The sequence below is a fragment of the Hyaena hyaena genome, unplaced genomic scaffold (assembly GCF_003009895.1).
Source record: "Hyaena hyaena isolate Hyena2069 unplaced genomic scaffold, ASM300989v1 scaffold_45, whole genome shotgun sequence".
Taxonomy (NCBI): domain Eukaryota; kingdom Metazoa; phylum Chordata; class Mammalia; order Carnivora; family Hyaenidae; genus Hyaena; species Hyaena hyaena.
In genome coordinates this window covers 4321484-4347838 of record NW_024080677.1, presented here as the reverse complement: position 1 = coordinate 4347838, position 26355 = coordinate 4321484, and the positions used below count along the sequence as shown (strand labels likewise).

Below are 26355 nucleotides of genomic sequence, written 5' to 3'. Positions count from 1 at the left end.
GTGGAATTAGTGCTCTTCATTGCACAAAGGGACGGGCGTGGGCCTACGGGTCAGCAGGAGTGCAACGAGGGGTGAGGAGGACCATCACTGAGTGGAAAAGACTGCAACAGTAAAGCCCTCCAGTGGGCGAGGACACTTACTGAAAGGGTTTCTGGGGGAAGGGGCAGGGCCAGAAACAAATGTCTACCAGGCCAGTCTGGACGGAGAAGCCCAGAAGCCCAGCACTCCTTAGCATCACTGTTAGGGATCCTCCTTCTGGCAAACAGTGAAGTTCCCTGTGATTTACTTGGCATAAAAGACTTTAAGAAAGAGAAGAGCTGGGGGTGCCCATGTGGTTCAGTCAGTTAAGCATCTGACTTCATTTCAGCTCAGGTCATGATCTCATAGTTTGTGAGTTCAAGCCTCGTGTTGGGACTCTCTCTCTCTCTCTGCCCCCCCCAAATAAGTAAATAAACAAACTTAAAAAAAAAAAAAGAAGGAAAGAAAGAAAGAGAAGAGTAGATGTGAGAGGAGCAGGTTCTGGAGGTTCTCTGGAACTCACCTGCAGGGGCAACACTTGGATTCCCCTTAGGCTGAGCTCCTTGGACATTCAGGCCCCATGGCTCCCTTGCCTCCAACCAGGAAATCAGAACAGGTTTGGTGAACGGCCCCACTGCAGAAGAGAAGGGAATGGGATGATACAGAACGGTGGATAAATCATGCAGAACTATTCTCCAGGACCCTCTCGGGCTTCAGGTCCTCGCAAGGATGAGGGAAAGGCCAGGGAGGCTGGTGGAAGAAGCTAGGACAGGAGACCCAGGCAACCATTTCCAACGGCACTGAGCAGAGATAAGAGGCTGAAAGAAGTCACAGCCAAAAGGCTTACTAGGATTCTCTGGAGGTGGGAGCCACATGACAACTCAATCAGTTAAATCAACCAACATTCTTTTGGATGTCTAACTAGAAACTTGACATATGACTTTTAATCTTAACAATAATCCAGCATGACAATCATCATTAGCACCATGCTTCAAGAGAGGAGACTGAGGTAACAGAGAGCCAGGATCTAAGTCCAGGTCAGGCCCCTGTCTAGGCACCATGATAAAAACTAAGAAGGCAGAAGGCAAAGTGGGTAGAAGTATGGGGAAATTAATGTCTTACCCAGAGAAACCATGTTCCCATAATTCTCCAGCATCACATCCCTATACAAGTTCCTCTGAGCAGGGTCCAGCCATCCCCACTCATCCTGGGAGAAGATCACTTCCACGTCCTTGAAAGTCATGGCCTCCTGAAAAACACAGTCCTAGGTCCAAGAGCCGGTCTAGAGCTCCCAGCTTTTATAAGGGGGTAGGCTCTGACACAAGACAGATCTGCAAAGGGTGAGCGAGAAGAGCATCACCCAGCAGAAGAGCTCTAAGCTCAAGGGGGATAATCTGGTCTCCAGGACATGGGCCTCTGGATGTGAGGTCACTGGACACAGAGACTCAAGATGAGGGGGAGCCTCAGCAACTCCATTAGGCAGCAGTGCTGGGGTGTCATGAAGGACCAAAGGTCCTGTGGCTCACCTGAGGCTGGGCTGTCAACAGGTCTCCTGGGCACCCTTCTCTTTGGGAAAGAGCAGGAGCCTGGGCAACAGGAGGCTCTGAAGGAGAAGAAAGAGCCATGAGAGAAGGTAACCCAGCTCTTGGCACCCCAGTGAGGAGGCCTCCTCTTCCCCCACGTAGAGGACTCTTGGGCCCAGGAGCAGGTATGGACTATTGTTAAACATCCATTTCACATTTCCCCAATGTCCACTGAGGGCTGAGAGGTGTAATGGGAGGTGGAGCTAGGTGGACATGGGTCACAGAAGGTAGAAAGGACACAAGCTAAGGGCCAAGATAGAAAGGGATTCTCATGAGAGGACAGATGGTGAAATGACAACACTAAATTGGGACGTGTGGCATATGGCTGGGGTCTAAGAGCCAGATGGCGAGTACCGGATTGCCCAGCCAGGAAGTCACACACTCCTATTTCATAGGGAGGCTCCAGGTGGTCCCCAAGAGTAGAGCTGCTCCTGAGAGGTGAAGCAGGGGGCCATATCTGTGAGGCTCGCAGGGTTCCTGTACCCATCCAACGCACATCTGGGCTCTGGGCAAGGGCTGGGTCCTGGCAAGAAGAAAATGTTGTGAGAGAATCCCCATGGGAATCAGAAAGCAAACTCAGAAAGGAGGCCACATGGCCAATCTTTAAGGGCAGCGACCCAGGGAAGGGAAGGGCAGGCCCTTTATGACCTACAAGTAGAGGGAAAAGGAGGAGGAAAAAGCCCAGGGGGGGCCTCCTCACCCCTCAGCCTCCCTGGCCTCTAGTGAGGACCATGAGGGAGACAGGTGGAGCCAGATTCCAGTTACAACACAGGAAAGTACCTAGCGAGGCAACGCTCTCAGGCCTCAGGTGCTGCACTGACACCTCCCCACTAGTCCTCAACCCCCACCTCTGGTCTGGAACTTAGAAATGAGAGAGAAGAATTTATTCCTGAGTTAAACTGATAATGGTTCACAAGAGAGATGCAGACATAACATCTACCATGTATCAGGGGCTGTTCTAGGTGGTGCTAAGCTAAGTGATTTCAAAGGACAGCTCCCAGACAGCTAATCTGAGGTAGCATGTAACATTGCCAGAGAGGCAGCACTACCTGTGAGGGTTGGCCACGGAACCATAAAAGAAAAAGTCTCAGATCCAAAAAATGGAAGTGCCCATCCAAGCAGAGACTTGGAAAGAGGCAACTTGCTCTGGGACCCTAATGGTTCCAGTCTCGGAGGCAAGGCTATCCCCGATGTAGAAATGAGTAGAGGAAGCTAATAGCTAATGAACTGTAAGTTTTTCCTGGTTCTGTGGCCAACACATTGACCTGGCTAAGAGGAATCTTAGTCTGAGGCCATTAAACATCTGACACCAAGCTATAGACTAAAGACGATGAACCTGGTCCTCCCAAACCGTACCGAAAAGAGAATAAAGAAATAATACAAGATGGAAGCACATAGCCCAATGAGTTTAAGGACAAACATTAACAGACCCTAGTTTCTCAATTCTTATGAACCATATGGTGATTCTGTAATTTTATATGCATCTTGAGCTTTCTGTTCATTTTTCAGAATTTAGAAGGTTCTCCCAACCTGTTTTGTTTTCTGATTCCTAACTACTTACAACAAGGTAGGCCCTGTCTGCACATTTGGCAATGTTTTCATGGATTTTTGAACTCTACCTCTAGCTCTAAATGAGTTAAATGTAAGCAAGCTACAATTAGGTATCTACTATGAACCTTATTTGCTTTAATAAATTAGTTTTCAATCCTTTTGAACATCTTGGTGTTTTGGAAAAATGATAAATGCTCTTTAAGATTTTTAAAAATAGTAACCAATGTTATGCAAAGAGGTTTCTTTCTTAATAGTCATACCTTGTATTGATTTATTACCATTTACTGCTGGTAGATGTTCAGTCAGATATGCTACTCAACTTAATTTTTGCATTATATTTGGGGAAAGAGTATGTCAAATATGGTTCAAAGATCTTAAAAGGCAGGGCGCCTGGGTAGCTCAGTGAGTTAAGCGTCCAGCTCTTGATTTCCACCCAGGTCAGGATCTCACGGTTTGTGGGACTGAGCTCCACGTCAGGCTCTGCGCTGTCAGCTTGGGAGTCTCTTTCTCTCCCTCTCTGTCGCTCCCTCACCTCTCAAAATAAAGGAATAAGCATTTTAAAAAATCTTAAAGGTAACTTTCATTTATGCATGCATCATATATGTAGACTTACACATATTTTTATTAAAAATAAATTTAAAGAAGCCTATAAAAATGATAAATGCTCTTAAAAAAAACAAACCAACCAACCTCCAAGCTACGGGAAGCACTGAGAAGCGAGCTCGTGTGGGGCAGAGCTCACTTTAACTGTCAGCTGCTCTGCTGCCAGCCGCAGGGCAGGCAGCTCTGTTTCCCAGCTCTAAGGCCAGAACCGGGGACATGGTAGGCACTAAATACACACTGAACAAATTCTCACTGTTACATCAGTTTTGCATTTCCTTTTCAATAAAGTGAGGCTCTGAAAGAGTGTGAGCAAGAACAATGAGGCTGTGGAATAAGTCCTCCAATTTCCTGGCCCTGGGCTGAACCTCAGTACTTTTCTTACCCTTGACCCCTGCAGAGAATAAACCCTCAAAAGCTTACTAAGAGAGAACAAATGTGTTACGAGCCCAATGCATTTATAGGTCTTAACATGCACGCAGAAGCCAAGACTCTAACAAGCAAGAGACATCACTCCCACTTAACAGATCAGAGTCGAGCCAAATGGGATCTGTGGAGACGGAATAGCATAATACAAGTTACTGTGTCCAAAAACTCATTACTGTCATCTATGGATACTTGCTGACCCTCTTCCTGGAGCTGACTGTCCTCTGAGAAGGAGAGAAGGGCTGCCTGCTACAAGGTCCTTGGATCAGGACCCAGTTCTCTGCTGCTCAGGTGCCATGGGAATGAGAAGGGAAGACATTCCCTGCATTCCTCAATGCTGAGCCTTCAGAGGCCCAATCCAGTCACTCTAGACAAGCCAGCTCACTGACAGGCAGAGTTCCCTGAGGACTGCACACTTGCTCAGACTCACCCTCCATGGTGACCCATCGATGTCCCTCTGCAGCTCTTCCAGCAGGGCCACAGCCTCCCCACCACTCTCTGGGTGATGCAGCTGCACCCAGGTCCGCAGCTCTCCAGGCAAGATGCTCAGGAACTGCTCCAGCACCAGCAGCTCCAGGATCTGGGCCTTGGAGAGAATGTCAGGCCTCAGCCACCAGCGGCAGAGCTCCCGGAGCCGGCTCAAAGTCTCTAGGGGCCCAGAAGATTCATGGTAGCGAAGCTGCCTGAAGAGCTGGCGGAACAGCTCCTGGCCAGAACGGTTGAGTGTCTGTGGCCTGGCAGCCTGAGCTGAAGTGTAGCCATCATCCTCTTCTTCCTTCTTGACCATCTGAAGACGCCCCTGTTTCCTTGAAGCCTGGGCCTGAGCTGGATGGACAGCATACCACCTGCCTGGAGGCATCACTCCTGTTCAGGGTCTAGCCAGCAGGGTGCAAACCAAGTCTATGTCAGCTGTGTCGCTGCTGGGATCTCAGGAGTAGCTTTTCGGCACAGCGGTGGGCAATGCCATTTGCTGGGACATCACACGTCACTGGTAAGAGACTAAAATAACCAATATTACAGTTCAGGAGGATGTGAGAGTGATGGTGCAGTTAGATGCTGGTAGCCAGGATCATCCTAGGATGTATGAAAAGAGGCCACATGACTATTTACATACGGATGCCTGCCATATCAGGCAGACCCAGGCTAGACTGTCACATTTTGGGGTAAACTAAGAAAATTTCCCAGAATACAGGAAAGCATGTACAGGGCTTGTATGCCCAAAATTACAAATGGCAGATGAAAGAAGCCAAAAAAGATCTAAATAAATGGATAGACACACCATATCATGTACTGAAAAAGCTGACAGAGTAAAGATGTCAATCCTCCCCCCAAAGGATCTACAGGTTTAATGCTATTCCTATCAATGTCTCAGCAAGGGTTTTTGTATATATAGACAAGATTATCCTAAAATTTATGTGGAAAGACAAAGGAATTCCAATAGCTAAAGCAATTTTTTAAAATTAGAATAAAGTATGGGGAAATAGTCTATTTGATTTCAAGACTTAGAGCTACAATAATCAAGACTGTGAATCCAGCAATTGCCCTAACAGGTATTTACCCAAAGAAAACAAAAATACTAATTCAAAGGGATAAATGCACCCTGATTTTTAAGGCAGTTTTGTCTACAATAGCCAAGTTATGGAAACAGCCCAAGTGTCTGTCAACTTATGAAAAGACATACAAAATGATGAAAGATGTAAAGAAGATGTGGTACACACACACACACACACACACACACACACAGGAATATTAGCCATAAAAAAGAATGAAGTCTTGCTATCTGCATGCAATAACATGGATGGGGCTTGAGAATGTTACACTAAGTGATATAAGTCAGCCAGAGAAAGACAAATACCATATGATTTCAGTCACGTGAAATTTAAGAAACAAAACAAATGAGCAAAGGGGAAAAAAGACAGAAACAAGAAACAGGCTCGTAACTACAGAGAACAAACTGATGGTTACCAGAGGGGAGATGGGTGAGGTATGGTAAAACAGGTAATGGGGGTTAAGGAGTGTACTTGTGACGAGCACAGGGTGTTATATGGAAGTGCTGAATCACTAAACTGTACACCTGAAACTAACACAACACTATATGTTAACTAACTGGTATTTAAATAACAACTTAAAAGACTGTGGTACTGGTGGAGGAAACAACATATAAATCAGACGAACACAATTATACCCAACTGATCTGTAATATCAAATGTGACCGTACTAATATTGTAATATAATACTTTAAAATATCTCAAATAAGTAACTCAAAAACAAAACAAATGCTGATTAGGAATCCCCTAAATAACTATGACCCCACCAATGGATTAAGAACTGTAATTTGGAAACACTAATCCAGCTCTCTACTAAACTTATTTCCATTGGTAATTCACCACAATGGAGGCTGTCCGAAGGTTCAAGCCACTTTCTGGATATAGCAGAGCTTAGGGTACAGAGTAGAGAAAATGAACTAAGACTGACCTGGATTCAAATCTATCTCCCCACTAACTGTGTGACAACAGATGCATCACTTTACCTCTTAAAATCTGTGTGGCCTCACTGTATAAAATGTGTGTGGTTGCGGGGTTTAAATAAACTACCTGGGAACATTTTGGGCCCTCACTGAATGTTTCTTCAGACCTGGGGAAAGAGCTTATCCCCACATCACAGCAGGCCACATCACAGCATAGGAATCTACTCTGCAGAATGTGCCCAACTGATTTTTTATAAAGGTGCAAATACAATTCAAAGGAGGAAGGAAAAGCTCCTCAGCAAATACTGCTGGAGGAACTGGACATTCATAGGCACAATAATGAGTCAACTTAAACCTAATTACCTTATACAAAAGTGAATTCAAAATGAATCACTGACTTAAATATAAAACATAAAACTATACTACTTTTAGAAAAAAGCACAGGAGAAAATCTTCAGGAGCTAAAGCCAGGCAAAGAGTTACTAGAATTGGGGGCGCCTGGGTGGCTTAGTCGGTTAAGCGTCCGACTTTCGCTTAGGTCATGATCTCGCGGTTCGTGGGTTCGAGCCCCGCGTCAGGCTCTGTGCTGACAGCTCAGAGCTTGGAGTCTACTTCAGATTCTGTGTCTCCCTCTCTCTGCCCTGATGCATTCCCTCCCTTCCTCTCTCTCTCTCTCAAAAATAAACATTAAAAATTTTTCTCAAAACTCAACAGCAAACAATCCCATAAGAAAATGAGCAAAAAACATGAAGATACATTTCACCAAAGAGGACAGAGAATAATAAGCACATGAAAAAATGTTCAACATAATTAGCAATCAGGGAAATGCAAACTAAATCCACAATAAGATAATCACTTTACATCTATCAAAATGGCTAAAATAAATAACAATGACAACACCAAATGCTGTCGAGGATATAGAGAGACAGATCACTCATGCGTTACTAGTGGGAATGTAAAATTGTACAGCCACTCTGGGAAACAGTCTGGCAGTTTCTTAACAACCCAACAGTAACTACCATACAACCTAGCAGCTGCACTCCTGGACACATTATCTCAAACAAATGGAAACTTATTCTGCAGAAAACCTGTACATGATTGTTCACTGCAGCTTATTCATGATAATCCCAAAAAGGGTACCACTCAGATGTCCTGCAATAGATGAATGGTTAGACAAATTGAAGCACAATGATACGATGGAACACTACTTGAAATAAAAAGAATGAGTATATGCAACTTGGATGCATCTCCAGAGAATGATGACAAGTTAAAAGAGCCAACCTTAAAAGGCTACACGGTGTATCATTCTACCTATATAATATTCTTAAAACGGCAAAAGTATAGAAATGGAGAGATTAGTGGTTGCCAGGGTAGTTGAGGACTGGAGGACAGAGCAGGAGGAAAGCACTGTGGTTTTACATAATAAAGAGCCTGACTTCATTTCTGATGTTTACAGACAGCTTTCAAGCCCATCACTCTTCAACTTGCCAACATCTGGACAAAGAAATAAGAAAGCCCAGGTGCCCCCTTAGTACTGGCAGGGAGTTCAAAGCACGCAAGCCCTGGACTATGTACAGAAAACCTCACCGAGCCCCACTCTAACCACAATAAAAGCCAAAGCCAGTCACCTCTCCTTGCTCTCTCAAGCCATTTTTTTTTCTTTTTCTTCTTTTTTACATTTTAAATTTTTTTAATACAAAGGATAGCTATTCAAATCATGCTTTACATTTCTATTTAAGTTTATATCGCACTAAAATTATTTTACACGAAGGGGTGCCTGACTCAGTGGCTCAGTCAGTTAAGTGTCCGGCTCTGGATTTCGGCTTGGGTCTTGATCTTGCAGTTCATGAGTTCAAGCCCCACACGGGGCAGACTCCACACTGACGGTGTGCAGCCTGCTTGATACTCTCTCTCTCTGCCCTTCCCCAGCTTGCTCTAAGTAAATAAATAAAACTTAAAATAAAAAATAAATTAGTTTACATGGAAACACAAGTTGATGTATCATGATATAATACCTTAGAAACATTCTTTGATATTCACATCTATATTAATGGATATTTCAAAGTCCACATGAATAAATTTTCTAAGTATATACCAGATCACCTAACAAAAACAAGTCTATAATGTTAATCTGTTTTAAGAGCAGATATTTAGTATTTATTATTATTTATCCTTTGGGAAATACACCAACTTTTAGAACACATTTAAGTCAATCATAGAACCTAGTAATAACATTTGAGCAACACCTGAAAATTCTTCATTAATGCTGAGTCTCTACAAGACTAATTTTTATTTATTAAATTATTTATTTAATGTTTACTTATTTATTTTTTGAAAGAAAAAGAGAGCAAGTAGGGGAAGGGCAGAAAATCCCAAGAGGCTCCATGTTGTTTGCACAGAGCCCAATGTGGGGCTCAAACTCATAAACTGAGATCATGACCTTACCCAAAATCAAGAATTGGACGCTTAACTGACTGAGCCACTCAGGCGCTCCTACAAGATTAATGTTTAAACACAACAATTATTTTATTTAAAAATGAAGAGGGGGCACCTGGGTGGCTCAGTCCATTAAATGTTTGACTTTGGCTCAAGTCACTATTTCATGGTTCGTGGGTCTGAGCCCCATGTCAGGCTCTGTGTTGAAAACTCGGAGCCTGGAGCTTGCTTCAGATTCTGTCTCCCTCTCTCTCTGCCTCTTCCCCCACTCACGCTGTCTCCCTCTCTCAAAAAATAAACATTAAAATTTTTTTTAAAAAAAGAAAAGAAAAGGTGTTAGTTCTTTTATCCAATGGAGCAGAATTATATAAAGAGAGATAATAAGAATAATCTTCAATTCTGGCTTCTAAGGTATGTTTCATAAAACTTAAACACTCAGTTTTCATCACTGTGTTGCAGTAACTAAGCCTGTTTATAATAATAATTACAATAATAATAACAACAACAACAACCAATGTTAAGAGTCCTTGAAAATCATGATTATTCTCAAAGCTTGGACTTAAAGCATGATGAATGAATGGCAACCTCCTGGATCCCATTTTAAGTTAGTTCTACTTCCAAATAACACTTTTAAACAGTTTCAAATAACTTATTAGCCAGCATCCGCTTAGGAATTTTTTTCAGTGCTCTAAGGCATAACTTTTGGTATCAAAAAGCACAGTAAGGATTTCTGATTAGTTATGAATAAAAAAAAACAAGAATTAAAATACCAGAGGTTCCTGTGACAAGGCAAATATCCCCTTCGAGTAACATTCCCTCCAAAACTAAAGAAACATTTTATTTCCCCCCTCTAAGAGCTTATTAGGGAAAACAAATCACAATGTTTTTAGCGGAAGTGAAAAGAACAACAAAACCTACTGTATAAGTCACATGTTGCAAAAGCCGTTACTTAAGAGCAAAATGCAGCAAGTGTAATTAAGAGATAAACCACAATATAATCCTTTCTAAATCTTATGGTGTCCAAAGACATACTTCACAGCCTCCTGCATGGTAAGACACTTTTCAGATTCTGGAAGAATAGTTCCTAATTGCATTTGCCAATGTGTTACATCAAATGGACAGGATATGGTCTGTGCTACTGACCCAGCAAAACTACCCGTAAAGAAAACCAAAGACCCAGATGGCTTTATTGCTGAATTCTCCCAAATATTTAAAGAAAAAAATATTATTAAAGAAAAAAATAATACTGATTCTTCATAAGCTCTCAAAAAAACAGAACACTTCCCAGTTCATTCTTGATACCAAAATCAGACAAACCAGTATCTTTTATGCACATAAATGCAAAATTTCTCAACAATATACTAACAAAATGAAATCCACCAACATATAAAAAGAATTATACATCATTACCAAGTGAGATTTATCCTAGGAATGCAAGACTGTTTTTTAACATATCAAAAAACACAAAACAAAAATCACATAATGATGTAAATAGAAGCAAAAAAAAAAAAAGTTTTTCTCTACAAAATCGAAATTTTCATGACAAAAGCAATGACTAGGAATAGAAAGGAACTTCTATTTCTGGCAAAAAGCCTCTATGAAAACCCACAGGTAACATCATATTATTTAGTAGTTAAAGACCAAATGTCTTCCCTCAAAAGTGAGAATAAGACAAGGATGTCCACTCTCAACTCTTCTTTTTAACACTGTCCAAGAGGTTTCTTAGGCATTTAGGCCAAAAAAAAAAAAAAAAAAAAAAANGGGGTGGGGAGGAAAACGGGAGATGGCTGGAAGGAGGAGGATCCTAGGGGCACCTAACCTCACCTCGTCCCACAGATACACCTGATAACACATATCAGTGTAAATTACTCAGAAAACAGCCAAAGACTAGAAGCACAGACTCTTCACAGCTACATGTATAGAAGAGGTCACAATGAAGAGGGTAGAAAGGGCAAAGACAAGGCCAGGAGGGACCGTGTGGGGTGGAAAAGGGCAGGAACAAACCCCACCCCAGGCACCCCAGGTGCAGAGTGTAAGGACACAGTCTAAACCAAACTGACTCCATGACAGGCTTTAAGTTTCCCCTCTAAACTAGAAGGCCTAAGTTTCAGCTTCCCCAAAATATCAGGCAGCTACACACTGCCCAAGGCAGGAGAAACCACCCTTGCAACACCCAATCAGGAAAGGCCAGCGACCACCCTCCACATTACTAAGGGAGAGGCCTGGAGATAGAAACTATAGATAGGACCCTGTTACCTAATGTTAAAGTTAACCCGTTAGTCACTGAACAAGACCCCAGGCTCACTCTGTGATTGGTTGAATTTAAAGGTAAACGTTGTAATTGGATCCCGCCAAAAGTAACGAATACTCTAGACAATGTGTATGGTTAAACCCGCTGTCAATGATGTTGAATAATTATGATTGGATCACTGTTCCCATGTCACAACTTCTGTAACTCCCCCATCACAAACCCCATAAAAACCCTACTCTGCCCTTTGTTCGGGGCTCACAGCACGGATCCACCGCGCTGGTAAAGTCTGTGAGCCCGAGCTCGAGCCCGTAATAAAGCCCTTTGCCTCTGCGTGCGTTACTCGGTCTCCTCGGTGGTCTCTGGTTGTTGAGGATACTGCGACCTGGGTATAACAAGAGGACCTGCACTGAGAAGACAGATCTCCATAATAGTTAACTGTGAAAACCAGAGGGGCTTAATTTCTCAAGTTCTTACAAGCAGTGGTGCTTAACACCTGAAACTTTAAAAATTAGTGGGCTCAGCTCTGGGGAGGGCAATGGGAAACTAAGTCTCCTCCCTTAAAAAGGAAAGCACAACAAACAGCCCCACTGAGCAGTTTGGAAAACACCTGGGGTACACAAGAAAGAGATTTATTTATTAATCTCAAAGTGTGTGCTGGAGGAGCAGGTATCTTGGGAGCCTTCTCCAGGAACAAAAGAGCTGGTGGGCACCATTTCCCTCTCACTCCCCACAGCCTACATACGGGGACACCTGCAGGAACCAGTACAGTGTCAACACTCTCCACCTAGCTTGTTAACAGCGCCCCCATCTCCTGTGACATGCCTTCAGCAGCATTAACTTCAAAAGTGGTACCGCCAGCCTGGCCGTGTGCAAGCAGCCCCGATGGGGGCCAGCACCAATCCAAAGTGACTCCTGCCCAGCAGAAAGGGGACAACAACCAAACACATCAGTCTACTGGGGCCCCAGCAGTGGCCTGGGGCAGACATCTGGTCTGACAGCAGATGATGAAAGCTACTGATGAAAGCTTCTCAGGGAACAACACAGGGAGAGGTATCATGCAGTTTGGTGCTATCACAGCTCTGGAAAACACCTGGTCTAAGTCAATTCAAGCCCAAGGTGGCCCTGAGTGGCCCACTAACAACACAGGAAACAAAGTGTCCACAACAGGCAAAGAGAGCCACTGTAGATGTTGGATATAAGGCAAACGTGGCTCAGTGACAACAGTAGGGTATACATAACAAACATAAGAAATATCTCTAAAATGCCAGGCTCTGGTGAATAAGGTATACTGTGCTGCAGGGTACTATAGGACCTCTTCTTCCTAAGCCCTCTACTTTCAACAGCAGGAGACATAGGTGACTTTACTAATACATAGAAACAGACACAGAGACTTAGACAAAATGAGGAAATAGGAATATATCCCAAATAAAAGTACAGAACAAAATATCAGCAAAAGATCTAAACAAAACGGAGATAACTAATGTGCCTGATAGAAAACTAAAAGGAATGGTCATAAAGATACCCACTGGATTTAAGAGTGGAGGACCTAAGTAAGACCATCAACAATGACATAAAAACCATAAAAACAAACCAATCAGAGATGAAGAATTCAGTAACTGGAATTAAAAATACACTAGAGAAAATAAAGAGTAGACTAGAGGGAGTAGAGGAATAGATCAGCAATCGTGAGGACAGAGTAATGTAAAGTAATTGAGTTGAACAGGAGAGAGAAAAAAGAATAATTAAAATAGATTAAGGGAATTCAGCAACACTATCAAGCACAATAGCATTTGCATTATAGGGATCCCAAAAGGAGAAGAGAGAGAAAAAGGGACAGAAAATGTATTTGAAGAAATAATAGTTGAAAACTTCCCAAATCTGGAAAAGGAAACAAAAATACACATATATATACATACATATATATATCAATTAATCACAAATATAAACATATAGATAATAATACCATGATTGTAGGGGACTTTAATACTCCACTTACAGCAATGGACAGAATATTTAGGCAGAAAATCAGTAAGGAAACAATGGTTCTGAATGACACACCAGACCAGATGGACTTAACAGATATACTCAGAACTTTTCATCCAACAGCAGCAGAATACACATCTTCTCAAGTGCTCATGGAACATTCTCCAAAATAGATCACATATCGGGGTCACAAAACAGCCCTAAACAAATATAAAAGGATTGAGATCATATCATGCATATTTTCAGATCACAGCACAATGAAACTTGAAATCAACCACAAGAAAAATTTTGGAAAGCCCCCAGATACATGGAGGTTAAGAACATCCTACTAAAGAGTGAATGGGTCAACCAGGAAATTAAAGAAGAAATTTAAAAATACATGCAAGCAAATGAAAATGAAAACATGACAGTCCAAACCCTCTGGGATGCAGCAAAGGCAGTCCTAAGCGGAAAATACATTTCAATTCAGGCCTATCTCAAGGTCCCAACTATGCAACCTAACCTTACACCTAAAAGAGCTAGAAAAGGAACATCAAATAAAGCCCAAAGCCAGAAGAGGAAAGGAATTAATAAAGATTAGAGCAGAAATCAGTGATAGAGAATTGAAAAACAGTAACAATAGAACAGATCAATGAAACTAAGCTGGTTTTTTGAAAGAATAAACAAAACTGATAAGCCTCTAGCCAGACTTCTCAAAAAGAAAAGATGAGGGGCGCCTGGGTGGCTTAGTCGGTTAAGCGTCCGACTTTCGCTTAGGTCATGATCTCTCGGTTCGTGGGTTCGAGCCCCGCGTCGGGCCCTGTGCTGACTGCCAGCTCGGAGCCTGGAGCCTGTTTCAGTCTGTGACTCCTTCTCTCTCTGGCCCTCCCCTGCTCACGCTGTCTCTCTCTCTCTCCTAGAAATAAATAAAACATTAAAANAAAAAAAAAAAAAAAAAGAAAAGATGACCCAAACAGATAAAATCATGAATGAAAAGGGAGAGATCACAACCAACACCACAGAAATACAAACAATTATCAGAGAATACTATGAAAAATTATATACTAACAAACTAGACAATCTGGAAGAAATGAACAAATTCCTAGACACCCACACACTACCAAAACTCAAAAGGGAAGAAATAGAAAATGTGAAAAGATCATAACCAGCGAAGAAATTAAACCAGTTATCAAAAATCTCCCAACAAATAAAAGTCCTTGGCCAGCTGGCTTCCTAGGGGAAATCTACCATACATTTAAGTAGAGTTAATACCTATCCTTCTCAAGAGGCTTCAATAAAAAAGAAACAGAAGGAAAGCTTCCAGACTTATTCTATGAAGCCAGCACTACTTTGATTCCCAAATCAGATAGAGACCCCACTAAAAAGGAGAATTACAGGCCAATATCTCTAATGAATGCGGATGCAAAAATTCTCAGTAAGATACTAGCAAATCAAATTCAACAGTATATTAAAAGAATAATTCACCACGATCAAGTGAGATTCATTCCTGGGCTCTAGGGCTGGTTCAATATTTGCAAATCAACCAATGTGATATATCACATTAATAGAAGAAAAGACTGGGGCACCTGGGTGGCTCAGTCGGTTAAGCGTCCGACTTTGGCTCAGGTCATGATCTCGTGGTTCATGGGTTTGAGCCCCGCGTCGGGCTTTGTGCTGACAGCTAGCTCAGAGCCTGGAGCCTGCTTCAGATTCCGTGTCTCCCTCTCTCTCGGACCCTCCCCTGCTCACGCTGTCTCTCTCACACAAATAAATAAAACATTTAAAAATTTTTTAAAAAACAGAAGAAAGGATAAGAACCACAAGATCCTGTCAATAGATGCAGAAAAAGTATTTGACAAAATACAGTATCCTTTCTTAATAAACACCCTCAAGAAATTTGGGTTAGAAAGAACATATCTTAACATCATAAATGCCACATATGAAAGGCCCACAGCTAACATCATCCTCAACGGGGAAACACTGAGAGCTTTCCCCAAGATCAGGAACACAACAGGGATGTCCACTCTCACCACTGTTGTTTAACATAGTGTTGGACGTCCCAGCCTCAGCAATCAGACAACAACATGAAATAAAAGGCGTCCAAACTGGCAGTGGCAGAAGAGGAGGAGGAGAGGAAGGAGGAAGAGGAAGGGGGAGAAGGAGGAAGGGGAGAAAGAAGGGGGGAGGAGGGGAGAGGAAGATGAAGAAATATGCAGAGAACTGTTAGAAAAGGAGGATCGAAGATGTGGCGCCTAGCTGACTCAGCTGGTAGAGCACCCACCCTTGACCCCTGGTTATGAGTTTGGACCCCACATTGGGTATAGAGATCACTTAAAAATAAAATTTTTTAAATTTTAAAAAGCTACTATGACTCATGAATAATATAAACATCCATCTAAAAATTCTAAGAGAATCAACGGAAAAACTGTTAGTATGAGAGGTAATTAAAGAAGCTAAATATCGGCATGTGGGTGGCTCAGCTGGTTGAGTGTCTGACTTCAGCTCAGGTCATTATCTCATGAATCGTGAGTTCAAGTCCTGCAGCAGGTTCTGCACTGAGACCGTGGAGCTGTCTGCTTCAGATCCTCTGTCTCCCTCTCTCTCTCTGCCCCTTCCTAGCTTGAACTCTCTCTCTCTAAATATATATATCAAAAATAAGCAAATACTGGGACACCTGGGTGGCTCAGCTGGTTGAGTGTCTGACTTCGGCTCAGGCCATGATGTTGCACATGAGTTTAGCTTCAGTCCTTCTATCTTGACCCAGAGTTTACCTTCTGGGCCTGCACTCCGAGGGCTACATGACTATCCCCAGGTACACGGGGGGGAAAAAACAAGTATAAGGACAAGGGTTAATGTTCTTTGTTAGTGGTTGTTTATAACGTAGTTTGCATACCTTGTTCTCAAGATAACTACTCCTTTGAAACTCCCCTATAGCCCTAACCCTTTCCTTCAAAATGACAAATGTTATCCTGCATCCCAGGATAAGGGCCACTCTCCTTATTGCTTTGTAGCCTTTTGCAATAACCACTCAATTCTGCTTCTGCATTGCCCGCTTGCCTGCTTACTCATTATAAAAAGCCCTAAGCCCTTGGACTCAGGGCTGCACGTTTAGAGTTCTGTGTTAATTCTGTGCGGTCCCTGACGGTAATAAAGACTCCCTTAATTTGACTTCAGTGGTCTCAGGTGGTCTCTGTGTCTCTCCGTGCAACAATGATCTCGTGGTTCAGGAGTTCAAGCCCTGTATCGGACTCTGGGCTGACAGCTCATATAGCCTGGAGCCAGATTCGGATTCTGTGTCTCCCTCTCTCTCTGCCCCTCCCCCACTCACACTCTGTCTCATCTCTCAAAAAATGAATAAATGTTAAAAAAATTAAAAATAGGGGCTCCTGGGTGGCTCAGTCAGTTAAGCATCCGACTTCGGCTCAGGTCATGATCTCGCAGTCTGTGGGTTCTGTGCTGACAGCTCAGAGCCTGGAGCCTGCTTCAGATTCTGTCTCCCCCTCGCCCTCTGCCCCTCTCCCGCTCACACTCTGTCTGTCCATCTCTCAAAAATAAATAAAACGTTAAAAAAATTTTAAATAAACATTTTTAAAAAGCTGAATATCAATCGATGTATAATCAATACTCTTCTAACACACCAGCAACAACTACTTAGAAACAGAACAAAATACCAACAAGAACATAAAATACTCAGAAATAAAGCTCATAAAAAACGTACACAACTTTAATGGAGAAAGAGTAAACTGCCAAAAGACAAAACAGACCTGAAACAGTCTTAAGCATAGGAAATTTAGTATCTCCAAGATGTCAATTCTTCATAAATTAACATAAAAAGTCTGTAAAATCACAATAAATCCAATATAACCCTTCTTCATAGTTGATAAGCATATTCTACAATTCACACAAATTAGTAAAGGTCAACAATAGTGAAGACAACCTTTTAAAGGTGGAAAGATTTGTTCTACCACACAATTCAGCTTATTATAAAAATATAGCAATTCAGAATATAATTGAAGGAATACACAAACTGCAGATAAAAGGAACAGTACAGAATCCCAAGACTTATATGCATACATCGATCTGCCATATGACAGAGGTGGCATTACAAGACAGTGGAAAAGGACAGACAATTCAATGACTTGCACAGGGACAACTGGCTTGGGAATAAAAGTACAAGGGACACACAAAATGAATTCCAAAGACTTAACTTCAAAAACAAAAGAGTAAGAACCTTGGAGTAAGCAAGGATTTCTTAAGAAAACAAAAGGGAAAGGATGATCTATGCGTACAGAATTTGAAAACCTCTTGACCAGAAAAAAGAAAAAACAAAAACAAACAGAAAAGTGATATAAGTGTAACTGTATACAGCACCAGAAAAGGTAGTTTGAAAGTCTACAGCTAAACTATAAAATCACATTACTTGGGCTCCAGTAATCTCACTTCTAGGAATCTCCCTGGAAAAACATTTGCAGAGGTGGGTATACAGACATTCATACAGGTGTTCACTAAAGTACTCTTTGTAATAACACAATATTGGAAATAAATGACTTGTTCATCAACAGAACTAAATAAAAGTGTAGCACTTCCGAGGATGAAAGGTCTAGCACAACAGTGTAAAAGACAGTACTAGACTCTTTTATTTTTTTAATTTTTTAAAATGTTTTATTTATTCTAGGAGAGAGAGAGAGAGGCAGCGTGAGCAGGGAAGGGTCAGAGAGAGAGGGAGATAAAGAATCTGAAGCAGGCTCCGGCTCTGTGCTGGCTGTGTGGAGACAAGCACTCCACCTCATGCTGGGGTAGGACGCTCAACCCTTGGCCATGGGGTCTGAAATACAGAAAGCAGGGGTGGGCCTGACGAATTAGGCAGAACAAAGGGGTATACATTAAGCAATGAACAGAGACAGATAGTCCTTCACAAGGCAATACGCCCAGAGTGCTCCTTATCTCTTTGCTAGGAAATGTTCCCAGTTCAAGGTCACTCTGAATGCAAGGAGAAGCTGCTCTTGACCGCCTTGCCCATCAATAACAAAACACACTACGTTAAAAAAAAAAAAAAAATTCCTAGATGTAATCACATAAAGAAATCTAAAATCATATACGCGTCTAAGTGTACGTATGTGTGCTATACATATAAGTACTCAAAGGAATTTAAGATGGCTTGGACGGTTCACAAAAACCCTTACTGAATATAAGAGTGGAGAGTCTGACAACAGTAGTTAAAGGAACCTTCAGTTTATTTGTAGTTATTCATTTTTCAATATAACATTTGACACTAGGCCTCTCTCTCTCCTTTCTTTTAAAAATGCATCTAAATAATAATGATTACAAGGGGCGCCTGGGTAGCTCAGTAGGTATCTGACTTCGGCTCAGGTCACGATCTCATGGTTGGTGGCTTCAGCCCAACATCAGGCTCTCTGCTGTCAGCTCAGGGCCTGGAATGTGCTTCAGATTCTCTCTCTCTGCCCCTCTCCCACTTCAGTGCTTGCTTTCTCTCTCTCTCTCAAAAATAAATGAACATTAGATCTCTGCTGAGGGTCGCCGCCGTTTCCTGCTTCAACAGTGCTGACACAGAAGCCGGCGCTCGACCACCCGCCTCGCCCCGGCCGCCCAGAGCCAGCCCTCCGCCATTTCCTCACAGCGCCCTCGGACCGCCCCAAGGCCCCGCCGCCGCCACGACGACCGCGTCCCCCTCGCAAGTGCGCCAGAACTACCACCAGGACTCAGAGGCCGCCACCAACCGCCAGATCAACCAGGAGCTCTACGCCTCCTACGTCTACCTGTCCATGTCTTACTATTTGGACCGTGATGATGTGGCTTTGAAGAACTTTGCCAAATCTATCCTTCACCCATCTCATGAGAGGAAACATGCTGAGAAGCTGATGAAGCTGCAGAACCAACTAGGTGGCCGGACCTTCCTCCAGGACATCAAGAAACCAGGCCGTGATGACTGCGAGAACGGTCTGAACGCGACGGCATGCGCGTTACACTTGTAAAAGAGTGTGAATCAGTCACTACTGGAACTGCACAAGCTGGCCACTGACAAAACAGCCGCCACTTGTGCAACTTCATCGAGACGCATTTCCTGAAAGCAGGTGAAATCCATCAAAGAATTGGGTGACCACGTAACCGACCTGCGCAAGATGGGGGCCCGGGAATCGGGCATGGCAGAGTACCTCTTTGACAAGCACACCTTGGGAAACAGTGATAACGAGAGCTAAGCCTTAGGCTGTCCTCCCATGGGTGACTTCCTTGGTCACCGAGGCAGTGCATGCATGTTGGGGTTGCCTTTCACTTTTCTATAAGTTGTATCAAAACATCTACTTAACTTCATTTGTGCCAGTCCTTCAAATAAAGTAATTTTGTAACCAAAATAAATAAATATTTTTTAAAAAGGAAAATGATGACTGCAAAAATGCCAAAATGTTAGAAGTGCTTAACCTGGTGTATCGGAAATATCCCTCCCTGTTACTTCGCTCATTATATGTTTTGTCTTTTCCCATTTTCCAAAAATAATAAGTAAATTATAAGGCAAGTTTTAAAAATTATACTTATTAACTAGTTAAGACTTAAAATAAGGCATATGCACAAAAAATTTCCTTAGCCTTGCTGTTAGAGTGTTCTCAGCCATTAACTTCTCCAGTAGGTGGGATAAAGTCTTTGCCTTCCTATTTATCAATGTCCCCCGAATTTTTACATGTCACTTTTATAATCACCAAAGTGATCAATAATTCTCTTTAACAAACACAGCAAATGAGTATCAATCAGCTCCCAGGACAGAAGGGACAAGCACTGGGGGGTGTGGAGGGGAGCACAGCCTTGAGGGGTACTGAGAGCAAATGGTGGTTGCCACTCAAAAACTAGAAAGAGAAAAACAATCCCACATGACCTTAGTTCTCCTTCACCACCAAATCTGTGACCAAAAAAGAAGGCTGTAGGAATTAAGAGACCAACGTAGGACACGACCTGGCAAACAGGAAGAAAATGAAAAGAGAAAAATACTACCCTTAAACACAACATGCAAGAAAAAAGAAAGACCAAGAATATCAAAACAAAGATGAAACAAAGAGTCCACAAAAAAGGGTAAGCTAAATAGTAGGTGGTGGTTCCTCTTGTAAAATGGCCCATAACTCAGTGCACCAAGTCACAAATGATGTTCACCTTCCCCTGAAACCACACTCCATCTCCTGCAACCGTAAAGGAGTTTAAAGATCTTGTTTCACTCCGAAGCCATCCCCTACTTGGTTGGAAACCAATACCTATTCAGCATCCCCCAGACTCAGCCAGTGCTGTCAGATCAGATGAAAAAGAATGTCTAACTGCAGACAGAAAGAGGCTCACGCCAGAAAGCACGCTGCCATCCTGCTAACACACACAAAAAAACGACACTCCTGCTCTCAGGGCATGAAGAGTCAGTCAGGTATGAACTCCATTAAGGATCATGCACGCTGAGGAGTCAGCTGAAGTTCTGGCAGAGAAATGAAGCTTTGATGTGGACAAAGAGGGGAGAAAAAGAAGAAGAAGTATTTGAGAAAACAAATGCAAAGGATAAGGAGGGAAATGGTAAAGCCTTAAGTGGCTGAAGGCCTACAGACACACTTGAAGACCAGCAACAAGAAAAGAAGGCTGAGAGGAGCAGGAGGGGCTCCAGCTTGAGCCCCAGCAGCAGGAACGACGGCTCAGAGGCGGCTGAAAGTCACAGCAAGAGGGACAGAGACTTTCCCCAACAAACCTGCAGGACACACTGCACAAGAGGAAGAAACACAAGTACGACAGGACCAGGAAGCTGCTCACAGTGACCAGAAACCCGCCAGCGAGGCTAAAGAGAATGAACTTGAGCCCAGAGACACATGTTTTGAAGGCAGGCACCCAGCAGGAAACATAAATGCCAAGGCTTCTCTCAGGAAACGGAGACCCGCAGCACAAGGAGCACCAAGCGGCTGCTACAGAAATGTCCAAAGAGACCACTGAGGTATGTGGACAAAGATGATGAGAAGGCTGACTGACAGGAAAATGAGGGCGAAAGCCAGGGAACCTGGCAAGGGGTTCCAGGCCTTGAATCAGAGCAAGGGTTGGCCCGGCCTCTGCAACCAGGAACATGGAGAAAGCTCAAGACCTGCAGGGCCTTTCAGAGCCTGGAGACACTCAGAGCACAGTAAAGACAGGGGGCCAGTGAGCTGAACCTGCCCAGTTAAACTCAGGTTTCCTAAGGCCTCAGGGTTTCTCCATGTCCCAACCAGCTTTTGAGAACAGAAAACTTCACCCATCCCAGGCCTAGGAGGCAACCTGTGCCTATCCGGCCATATCTCCCAGAGCTTCATGCCTTAACCCCAGTCTCGATCCTACAATGACAATGGCTTTGTAAAAACAGGGGAAACCCCAAGCAATCATCTGGGCATTTTTCAGGGACGTTTTCTTTTCTTGTCATTTTGCTTCTTCGGCTCATGCCCAATGTAATTTCGTTTTCTTTTCAAATCCTCATTTAGCAGCTTCTTAGTCCCGGGTTTTTCCTACCACTGTGAAGGCATGTACGCTTTATTTTATATGCTGATAAGGAAACAGGAAAGACTGCTTCCAGGACATAATTAAGGTGTTACCTTATACTTAAACACAGAAAACAAGGAAGAAGTGAGCTCAAAGCTAGCGCCCAAAACTTGGTTTCTCAATATCCTTCTCCAATAAACCATGACCATGGAGAAAGGAACTAGGGCTCCGTGGAGACGTGGTGGTCTCCAGGGCTGGGGGAGGGGAGACACAACATAACTGTTGTATGGTGCCAGAGAGTCAGGGAAAGACACCAAAAAGGACGTGGACACTCTAAGTGACACAGGAGCCGCTGCAAAGAGCCCCCAGTGGCCAAAGCTACAATAATTTAAGCAACGAATTAAGTACCATTAGCACTGCATCACAGCCCAAAGGATACGTATCCAACATCACACAGTTCTAACTAACTGAAGAAACAAAGGGAAAGAAGGCACAACTCTTCCTCTGAATATATTCCAATTACTATCTGTAGGAGGAATAACAGAAATGAAAGTCAAAATTAGACCTTTTCAGTGTTAAGATCCACCAAGAAGGCTACTTAGTGGGTGAAAGGGTAGGAAAAACAGGATAATACTATGCAAGGTCTCAAAGTAGTTTCCCCCAAATAATCACTAGTGACAAAGGGAAAGACAGTATCTTTGCAATGGTGACACATGGAAGACACCACTAGATCAAAATTAGTATCGACAGTAGTAAGACATATCAACATTATCCTCAATTGAAGCAGGGAAAAACATGACAAAACCAAAGTGAAAATCATTCTAAAAATACCAATACAACATACTTCAAAAGCGTCAAGGTCATGAAAAACAAGGAAAGATGGAGAGACTGCCACATATTGAAGGAAAACAAGAAGACGTGGCAACTAAATGGAATGATGGAAAGGGATTCTAGATTGGATCCTGGGACAGAAAAAGGTCATTAGTGAGAAACTATTGAACTCTATCTATAATGAACGTCAGCAGTTTAATAGCACTGTACATTGTAAATTTCTTAAGTCTCATGACTTGTACTACGGTTACGCAAGATATTAACTTTAGGCAAACTGGTTAAAGAATATAAGGGAATTCTGTACAGTTTCTACAATCCTCTCTAAGTCTACAATTCAAAAGAAAAAGGTTTTTGGTTTTCACTCAAATGTTTGTTTATTTTTGAGAGAGAGAGAGAGAGAGCGCACGAGCGAGCACGGGAGGGGCAAAGAGAGGGAAACACACAATCCGAAGCAGGCTCCAAGCTCTGAGCTGTCAGCAGAGAGCCCAACATGGTGCTGGAACTCATGCACAATGAGATCATGACCTGAGCCTCAGTTGGATGCTTAACCAATTGAGCCACCCAGGAGCCCCAAGAAAAAGGGTTTTGAATGGAAGAACCCTTGTCATTTTTTTCTGATTTATTTCTATCTTAGATTTTTTTTAAAAAGTGGCAAAGACAGGGGCGCCTGGGTGGCTCTGTCAGTTAAGCGTCCGGCTTAGGCTCGGGTCATGATCTCACGGTCCGTGGGTTCGAGCCCCGCTTCGGGCTCAGTGCTGACAGCTCAGAGCCTGGAGCCTACCTCGGATTCTCGGTCTCCCTCTCTCTGACCCTCCCCTGCTCACGCTGTCGCTCTCTCACTCTCTCTCAGAAATAAATAAAATATTTTTTAAAAAGTGGCAAAGATATTAAATACTGTTATTCTTATCTCCAATTCAGATTCATTCCTTTATTAATTTACTATTTATTGAGCACCAACTATGCCCCAGGCACTAAGGACTACTTAAGAATAAGGATACCAAAAACAAAACACAAAAAGAAACCAAAACAAACAAAAAACACCACTGCCTTGCAGAGCCTACAGGAAGACAGGAAAGGAAGAAAACAGGCATGTTACACAGTGTCTGGTGTGATGCAGTGCATAAAACAAGGAAGGAAGAGGTTCAAGATCAGGCAAGGAAAAGTTTAAGCTGAAAAATTCAGTCTCGTAGAGTGCATCATGATTCACCTGGGAGTTCTTTCCAATCGTTTCTGAACAAAAATCCTGAAGACTGCCAAATAAGGTAAGTTATGGTTACTATACGTTAGGTACGTCTACTCCCAAGCAAGTCTGACATCACAGATGCTTATGCACTAATACTTCCCGGACACAGGAGCCTCAGAAAACTTAAAGTGGCAGAGTTAGTAGTTTTGATGCTGTGGTCAGTTTCCTTTCTAAGTATACTGAGGCTTTATCTTCAAAACATCCCCATCATTTCGACCTACAGTAAGGATTACATTTTTTAACCAAAATTTGTCTGCCTTAACATGACGTATAAGAGCACCCTCAATCGTCAGACCCGCAATACACACACACATACACACACGTGTACACAAATGCAAGTTCTCTGAAATTCCTTCATCAAATTATGACTGAAACCACTCACTGACATGTCCTTGCAATTAATGTACCTCGTGAACTACATACAGTTCCAAACAGGGTGCTGCTCTTTCCTGGCCACCACTTTTAACCTACAGAGGGCCATTCTCATGCAAGTCAGAGACAGTACAGTGGTTGTACCTTAGCTTTGAAAACTCCCTGTTAACTATAAAATCTTTAAAAATATATACTAAAAAAGTTAAACCTCCCTTTTATATACTACATTTTCATTTTGAAAAGAAGCAATCGCCCCAATGCACACGATTCTGCTATGGTTCTGCACAAATATCACTTGTTGAGCACTGCGGCTTCTCGTAACGCGTACTATGAAAAATAAACTGCAAAGAAAATGTGTTCTTTTAATTATACTCACAGAAATATGGCTCGGCGGTGTCGTGACGCTAGTACCAATTCTACCACTATGTGAACAAATGCATTCCGCCGCTTGAAGGCATCATAATTTTCAAAACGCAAGAGTATAAATGTACTTAATGCCACTGAATTTTGCCACACTTTAAAATGGCTCAAGTGGTCAATTTTATCGCATCCTAAGGTAAATATTATGTAAGTTTTAGCACTATATTTTCGTATCACAATAATACGAAGCTTTTAAAGACCACAGTTTGATCCCATTTCGAAACAAAGATATATACACATGCACACGTATATGAATTTGCATAACTGTGAGCAAGTTTTTAAACGTCGGGAAGCGTCAGACGAAACTATTTGCCGACTGCGGTTACTCTCACTTTTCTGGCACCCACCCACGTCATCTAATTGTCCCTAATGAGTGTGCTTTGTTTGCATAATTGGGAGAAAGGATAAAGCACAGAAGCCTTTACTCCCAACTCTGCCCAGAGCTGCAAAGCGCTTCCAGACTACACGCCTCACCTCAGCGGGGACCGGGTCCCAGACACGCCAGACCACCCGCCCCGGGCGCAGCCTCCAGGCCGGGCCTCAGCCAGCCCCCCGCCGCCTGACCCCCGCCGCCCCCGGAGGGGCCGAGCGCCCCCGCCGCCCTCCCGAGCCGTGCACCCGCACAGCGGGTGCCCCCGCACGCCCTCGCGCCCCGCCGGCCGCTCACCGACTCCCCGGGTCCCCGACAGCCAGTCCTCCAGCCACACGGCCGGCTCAGGGGCCGTGGCCTAGCGTCCAACTCTCTGCCGCCCAGGTCGCGCACGCGCACCGCCGCCCCGGGCCTCGGCGGCCTCTCTAGGAAGCTGGGAGGGCCAACGTCTCGACTTCTCCCTGGCGCCAGCGCAGTGCTCAGCCTCCTGTGAGCGGCCTGAGGCGTCCTCAGCAACCCTCTCTTCCCCACTGGACGCCTGCCCTCCACTCCAACGCCCTGTCAGGCCCCAGAGCTCTATCAGCCTTGCCCAATTTGCCCATATTCCCTCCAGCGTCTGTGCCCGGCTGCCCTCCAGGCCTCGGTCCCCCAGGGAAGAATAGGATCCAACGCGGGGGCACCAAGATCTACCGGGCCTCTTCTGGCCAAAGGGAGAGCTACTATGGGGGCCGCTCCTGACTCCAGGAACCTCTTTCCCCATCACCACCACGTCTAGGGGTACTTGCTGGTGTCCAGCCACAGGCACTCGAAACTCACCCTCCCACGGCCCCTAGTTATTTTCCCCCTGAACAAAAATTTAATCCTGAATGCCTTTTAAAGTTCTTTTTTTTTGGCTCCTATTCAGCAAATCCCAAGTCGGGCAGCATCCAGTCTAGCAGACAGAATGGAAGGAGCTAGAAGAACTATACAATGCTAGAGATTTCACAGGTAGAAGGGAACAGGAAAATTTTAGATTAGGCAAAAACGTAGATTGCTGATTGCAATATTACTTTCCTTAAGGGGATGCCAGGGTTTTATCAGGTAGATTACCTAACTCATGATAATCAGGAAATTCTTGACTGACTTGTTAAAGGCAAAGAACCCAAAACAGGGTCACTGATCTTATGCTAAGAAAAAACCTCAGGAGCCAGCCAACGAGGAAGGAAAACGGAGTCAAATCTTTATTTAGGTTTGCAAAGCAGGAAAGGCAACCCAACTCAGTTGGCTTGCCCGTCTGAAGAGGACAAGGGTAGGTGGTATTTTTAAGGCTTAAACCCACACGGGAGGAAAATTTCCCGTTGGCAT

At 43.4% G+C, this 26355-nt stretch overlaps 1 protein-coding gene and 1 pseudogene across 1 annotated transcript in view; one reads left to right on the top strand and one right to left on the bottom strand.

Moving 5' to 3' along the window:
* Positions 1 to 25379, bottom strand: part of ZNF445 (zinc finger protein 445) — a 31064-nt gene extending 5685 nt beyond the window's left edge. The window contains exons 1-6 of the mRNA XM_039230400.1: positions 25309 to 25379; positions 4609 to 5177; positions 1956 to 2124; positions 1545 to 1621; positions 1141 to 1267; positions 542 to 652 (exon numbers count right to left, since the gene is read on the bottom strand). Coding sequence (XP_039086331.1) covers positions 542 to 652; positions 1141 to 1267; positions 1545 to 1621; positions 1956 to 2124; positions 4609 to 5037 — 913 coding nt within the window. The 5' untranslated portion in view covers positions 5038 to 5177; positions 25309 to 25379. The remainder of the gene's footprint in view (positions 1 to 541; positions 653 to 1140; positions 1268 to 1544; positions 1622 to 1955; positions 2125 to 4608; positions 5178 to 25308) is intronic.
* LOC120230657 lies at positions 18805 to 19561 on the top strand (annotated as a pseudogene).
* Positions 25380 to 26355: the final 976 nt, after the last annotated feature.